Genomic DNA, 7,159 nt, shown 5'->3' with positions numbered 1-7,159 from the left:
AAAACTACATTTGTGTACAAGCACCCACAAAAATGGCAGAATAAAAAGTGAATGGATCAAATCAGACAAATAAACATGAAGTCACATATAAAGACAATGGTACTTAAAATGACTGAAAAGCTGATATTTTGATATTTCGAAATACGAAAGCCAATCCCAAATAAAACAGTTTTAAAATAATTTTTAATTTAATTTTTAAAAGCAATAAAATGCCGTTTTCATGCCGGCATAGACATTGGCATCCCAAAATATAAAAACTCCAAAATATTCCAATAATTTTGTATGACTTGAGATATAAACAGAAAGTCCCTCATATTCTGAGAGAGTGCTCAATTATGGAGCAAGACAAGGCAAAAGCATTTCCACTTTGATTAAATTTGTAGAACTGCTGAGTTATTGCTTGCAGCACATTTTTATTGATCCACACTAAGCTGAATATATGACATCAGGGCCTTCGGAGGAAATACTGCCTGTGTCCTTGAACCAGAGTCGTGAAGTTGTGAGCTTCAATGTGAATAGTAACTAGCTTTGAAATTTTGTTAAAATTCTTCGAAAGTTTTAAAAACGATATATAATAGATAAAAGGGCAAAAAATAAGTTAGAAATGTATAATTCTTTTTAAATATTTTGTTAATGGAAAATTTTAGAAAGCCAAGCAAAAATTTAGTGGGCCGATCATAAAAAGGGAAAAATGTACAGAATTTTAATTTCTAAATTGGACAATAGGATAAGGCAAGGCCTCTATCTATCCATGAGCGCAGTTTCCCAAGAAAAAAGTAACTGACATTGATGAAAACCCCCCAAAAAAAAGTCCCCTGGAGACTAGATATAGACCGCTGAAGACATTTTAGGCACATGGACACAATGTCATGCAAAGTATTGGCTTAAAATTTAGAGATCGACAAAGCTGATTTATATATTATAAAAGGTATAATGTTTCTATCACAGAGCTTAACATTTAAGTCTGCGGATTTAAATTATATTATAATCTAAAAACCCTTTCTAGACGAAATTTGACTTTGGCTCAGAAATCAATAAATGAATAATTTACTATTTATAAAGATTTGTCACTGTTCCTTTAAGGTCTCGTTATTGCCTATTGTAAAGGCAAATCACTGTTGACTCCAGGCACATGATTTGACAGCCAAACAAAAACCGGGCTTTCAGGTCTGGGCACCTCAGATTTCTCTGTTTTCTTTATGAGAAAGTTGCAACTTCATTTATAATAGTTTTTGGTAACAGAAATTTATTTCTTCAATGTTTTGAATCAAATTACATGATCTATAATCAGAAAGAATAAATCAAGATAAGAGAACAGAATGAGATCTGCAAATAACTATCAAAACGTGCAAATACCCTCCATTACATCATTACAATATCTAAAGCATGAGACCTGAATGCCAAGAGAGTTCCAGGTGGTTTCTAGAAATAATTATATAACTTATAAAAAGGAATAAAGCATTGATGAAAATATTAGCAAATTGTATTCATTTGATATTCACTATTTGGAGGATGAAATAATATTAACGCAGAACTCTATGTCAACCTTATCACAAATTTAGCACAACTCATGAGACTTCATGATCCAATGCAAAATATTTTGCCTGATGAAATGTCATGAACAAATACTTAAAACAAATATTTCTAGAAATTCTGTGAAGCTGTTACTCGTAGATATAAGCAATTTATCATGCTTAAGTCCAAAAAAACCTCGCACAAAAAAATAAAGAGTAATCTTGAAAGCAAGTGGCATGTTCAGATACTAGAGGCCATGTTGTAACTTCCAACCATGATAACTTACAAGTCATGAACAGTCAAACCTGCAAAGAATGAGAAAGAGTCAGAACTGCTTGCACACATTCTTTCAAAGAGCGAGAATTGACCATATAAAATTGGATTACAAAGCAACTGGCATTACTTTTAAAACATTTCACAAGCCACAATTATCCTGGTACATAGCAATATCTATTAAAAGGTTGTACAGAGACAAATTTATCCTGGACTGCCTACAACTATGTTCTTAAAAATATACAATTGATCCTCCATTCATGTCCTCAAAACATAAAGAAAACGGATACACTACTTTACACTAGTTCATTTAAATGACAAACAACAGAAATCCTATCTGACACATCCACTAAAATAAATATAGAGCATCAGGAAACGTATGCAAGTGTATGTATCATTGCAACTGTCAAGAACGTATGAAATAACTAATCAGGCTATCCAGTAACTAACCTGGTGGAAGAGATTGCTTGAGTTTGTCAGCCTTCTCTGAGTCAAAAACACAGAGAGTATAGAGGTATTTTGAACATCTAACCTTAAACTTAACAACATCCTTGCTCCTTTTAATCTTTACCGACCTTGCATCCTTGCGACGTGCAGTGAGAAGGAAATCCTTAATTTCATTTATTTGCTTCGGCTACAATAGTGTGCACACATACACTTATCAAAAAGCAGGTTATGTTTTTACAACACAGTAATAGCAAACATGACCTATAACATCTTGAGTTCAATACAGAGAACAAAATTCTGCAATATGCTAATTTCAAAGATCAGATAAAATAGCAAGAAATTTATTAAAGAAGAAACATCATTATGTCTAGCAAAAGTAAATAGGAAGTGCAGAAAACAACTAGAGTAACTACTTGTTTACGAATCACTAAACAATTGGAAAAGATTCGGATTACAGAGAAGAAAACCCCATCTCTTGAATAAAAAAATCAGAGATTATGTGGAATTTCAGGTGGTGTTTTCACATTTAGAGATGAGCCCAAACCCTTACCACCAATAATTTTTCATCTTTGGCACTCAGATAAAAGCACATGATAAAATATGGACTGCCAGATAAAACCAGTTGATACCAGTTCTTGCATCCAAAATCCAGAAAGAAATATTGAATGAACCTATAAATTAGTACTTGATCACTGAAGTGGTAAATATACTATCATATGTTTGTAACTTGTGATTGATCCATCATCCATCACACCCATATCTTGGAATATTTAAAACACTTCGATACATTTTCAAGCTTTAAAATAACTTGTAAATTTGAGACATGTGGCAAAAGCTCTTTTTGAGTTTAATGTGATTCTGAAGGTTACACTATAATCAAATCTGGCGACTGAATCTGTACTTAATTAGGGCCATTCGTCAAGAAGTTTGGCCTGCCATATTGCACTTTAAAGTTAAATGGAGCATAGAGATAATCACAGTCATACAGCCACTCCACCATTAACGACATCAAATTATCACCCTACAAACATGTAAGCTTTCTAGATTTATCACCACATCAGTAGGTACAACAAATTAATCTGTGATGTGCTTGAAACATTTGTTAACGATCACTACGCCAATTGCAAATAACAATTATTGCCTAAAAGACACTATACTTATCACCACATCAGTAGGTGCAACAAATTAATCTGTGATGTGCTTGAAACATTTGTTAACGATCACTACACCAATTGCAAATAACAATTATTGCCTAAAAGACACTATACAAGATTGACAAATGTGGTTTTTTTGCATATTCAAAAAGGATGCATGATCCTCATACAAAGTGGCCAGTAAATTATACTATGTTGAGAAGTTAAAACTTAAGAGAGTTATTTATAATTATGAACAAGATCAAGCATTTTGGGAATCTAAAGGGATCTTAAATGAATAACTCCAGACACTATACTGGACCACCACAAGCAAGATGCATAACTGTTTCATGCAAACTAGTAAGAAAATGTCCAGTACTAATGCTTCTATTTGAGAGAAATAACCACTTGTGAGATTAATTGAGCATTGTGGGGTGCAAATGCATCATATTTGCAAGATGCAGAGAAGGGTAGACATCAACATATTGAGGCAAGCACAAAAAAAACTCGGTAAAGACATTACGGCAGCTTTGGCTTCAGATTACCCAAATCCTAAAGAGGCAACTAAAATGGGGTTGGCCACCTTCAGCTGCCAGGATAATCATCCTTATTTGGAGCCTGCATTCATTCATTCTCACATCATTCATCGAGAATTACACCAATGGTAACACATTCTCCCATCAGAAAATCCAGACTGTGAGCTGGACATCATCTCCCTTTGCAATTCTAAATGTGTGAGATGGGAGTTATCATTGCAGATCATGTGGTTTTGGGGGTTTCAAAACTTGGCTCTGAAACCCACTAACACAGGTGCAGCTTAAACCTTTGATATTTCAGTGTTATTTCCTTGATGAAAGGAATAAGGAAGCACATCTTCATCTTATAGGGCCCAATGCTTGTAAAAACTCACTCAAAACATTCAGCAAGGGCACAAGGTATTCTCTTTTAAATGAAGACCATACAGATGTCAAAGGGTCAAAGGAGGTTACAAAATAGATACTGAATATTTCCCAAATGCATTCAAAAGTCTGTGCCATTTAAAGCTGTGCTATAACAATTCTACTTGGCCTAAAATGTTTTCTGCGGTTAAATTTTAATAAGGACGCCTCCGCCTTTGCAAGCGTAAAACTTTAATATTGAAGTTTTCTTTCTTTGATAAATGTAATCAGCAGCATAATATCTAGTCTTCTGGGGCCAATGCTTTAAGACTAACATCACTCAGCAAGAGCACTGGGTGTTCTATTTTGAAAGAAGACCATATTAAATGTTTTCCACATACAGCCAAATTTTGCAAACTTATACCTACAAAATTAGGTCATTCAAAGAATCCCTCACTCTTCATAGGATTGCTATATCAATCTTAATTTTGCATTTAATGCTTTCCGATGATACAATTTAGTACACAGACATGTTAACCTACAAACATCACCTCGGCTTTACTCAATTCTGCTAAAAGAAGAAAACTTATACCTACAAAATTAGGTCATTCAAAAAATCCCTAAGGTCTTCACAATATTGCTATAGCAATCTTAATTTTCATTTAATGCTTTCTGAGGATACATTTTAGTACAGACATGTTAACCTAGAAACATCACCTTGGCTTCACTCAATGCTGCTAATATGCGACTTTTTCATGGATGCAATTTACTTTGACACTTATTTTTGTTGCAAGAAGAGACAGGGGGTGTGTGTGTGATATATTTCACATTGTGCACAACTTTACCTATTAGAGTAAATGGTTCAACGAACACCTCACCCATTCTCAAGTCTGCTACAATCACCCTCTTACAACATTCGGGTTTTCTATATTTCAGGTAGCTAAAACCACCCTACTTTGCACAGTCAGTGTACTTGGTAAATGTTTATTATGAATACATTTTAATTTCTGATACCTTAACCTACAAAGTTATATAACTCAAAGCATATAATGGCTTTCCTCGAGACTGCTACAACCACCTAGATTAGCATACTAAGAAAATGCGAGAAGAATAAGATTGCATATGGTCGATAAGAACAGCTGCTTGCAAGTGATCTTGAGATGAAAACGACCCCTGCAACATCTGAAATAAGCTCTGTGAGATTGCCAAAAACAGCACTCTTCTGACTAAATTGCTTCATGTGCATGTTCCTAGAAGCACTTATGATCAGGCAGTAAATAGTAATGTGGCAATCGCTTGGAAAGAACAAGTTACAATTTCCAATTTCAAAATCAATGGGATGCACTCCAGACTTGGAGCAGTAGATATCATCTTCTACTCGGCTTGATATCTCAGACTATTCAAACTTAACTGCTAGCTGACCGATCTTGTTAAATGATCTATTTTAGGGGAAGGAGATAATCAATCTAAGCCACGTGTCATTATCTAAAATAACAAATGGTAACATGCAAGTTTCAAGGTAAAGGAAAGATCTCTCCCATCGATCAACAACATTCAGATTGAGATAGGGTAATCGTATTTCAATAGATAGTAAAATGGATGGAAATGGCTAAAAAAACTGATAAACCAGTCCCTAATATAGAATCCTGGGAAGCAAAAAGTATAATAGATCAATACTGAATATAAGCAAACAATTCGACTAAAATAGAATCCAAAATAGACTGTAAATAATCTAAAATCCATTAAGAATAAAAAGTAAAAAATGTATATACGAAGACCTGCAGACACAAACCCTCTTAACCCAAATTTACATTCAATGCACAAAGCTGTTGTTTTTTCTTCAAAAGATAAAACATAGATATCTTTGAACGAAACCAGAATATGGAAAAACAAGGTTGTAATGCGGATGGAAAACTTACCATTGTAACTCAATCTGAGAACCCGGATAGGCTACAGCTGCTCCACCACTTTCGAATGACCGTTTCGCTTCTTCCCGTAAAAGAGTTATAAAATCCGCCGCCAAAGGTTAAATCAAAACCCAGAAACCCTAAAATTATAAAATTATATGTTTAGGTTAATCAGTTTATTTATCATAAAAAAATTATGTTTATGATTGTTCGAAAAGAATTTTAAACAAGGGGGTACTTGCCATATAGTAATATGTAGTATTTTTATATTAAAGTTTATTTAATAGAATAAAATTATTGTAAAAAATAAAGAAAAATTATAATGAATAAATTTTAAAATTAGTTAGATAGAATAGTTTTAAAAAATTTGCATTTCTATATATATTGTTTCAACTTAAATAGTTTTGAGTTAGAATATGTCCATAAAAATAAAATATTGAATGGAGCATATTCCATCAATATATTTATGATATTTTATTTTTTTGAAAAAGAGGGGTAAAAATTTATTCAATCAAATCCAAGATACAGAGCAAAAGCCAAAGGCCCAAATCAACACTACATACTCTTGTCCTTTAGTAACAACTAATCAATGATCTCACAATACTCAAAAGGTAACTCATCTCTACTATTAATATCCCATCTACCCACTTTCTCAGAAGCCCACTTTGTTAGACAGTCTGCCACTGTATTCCATTCGCGAGGGATATGACAAAAGGAGACAGAGTCCAAGGACCTGCAAAGACTTAGAATTTGTCTGGCCAAAGAAGCAAGTTGCCAACTAACATCTTCCAACCTCTGGTTATTGAACATATTCACAATGCTCTGAGAGTCACTCATAGATGATCTTCCACCACGCTCAATAGCAACCTTAATAGCCAGGGCCTCCATCAGATTATTAGAATGTTGACCCTTGTAAATAGAGAGGAGAAAAATCACATCACCATCACTGCCTCTACCAATAGCCCCGATACCGGCATGACCGGGGTTCCCCCGAGAAGAACCATTT

At 34.0% G+C, this 7,159-nt stretch overlaps 1 protein-coding gene across 1 annotated transcript; it reads right to left on the bottom strand.

Annotated features, from left to right (window-relative positions):
- Positions 1 to 1,461: 1,461 nt before the first annotated feature.
- LOC149540636 (large ribosomal subunit protein eL38z/eL38y) lies at positions 1,462 to 6,243 on the bottom strand. Its single transcript, XM_089801732.1, has 3 exons — positions 6,166 to 6,243; positions 2,239 to 2,422; positions 1,462 to 1,820 (listed from the first exon to the last, which is right to left on the bottom strand). Exons 1-3 carry the CDS (start codon positions 6,166 to 6,168, stop codon positions 1,798 to 1,800), a joined length of 210 nt encoding a protein of 69 aa, XP_089657858.1. The 5' UTR covers positions 6,169 to 6,243; the 3' UTR covers positions 1,462 to 1,797.
- Between the last annotated feature and the right edge of the window lie 916 nt (positions 6,244 to 7,159).

The sequence above is a fragment of the Cupressus sempervirens genome, chromosome 9 (assembly GCF_028749045.1).
Source record: "Cupressus sempervirens isolate cs-2001-9-10 chromosome 9, ASM2874904v1, whole genome shotgun sequence".
NCBI lineage: Eukaryota > Viridiplantae > Streptophyta > Pinopsida > Cupressales > Cupressaceae > Cupressus > Cupressus sempervirens.
Note: the sequence above shows the minus strand (reverse complement) of the source record. Positions and strands in the feature narration are given on the sequence as shown.

Coding starts and splice junctions, on each gene's coding strand:
- LOC149540636 (XM_089801732.1), bottom strand. Junction 1,821..2,238: donor CAAGCAATCTCTTCCACCAG/GTTAGTTACTGG, acceptor CATTCTTTGCAG/GTTTGACTGTTCATGACTTG.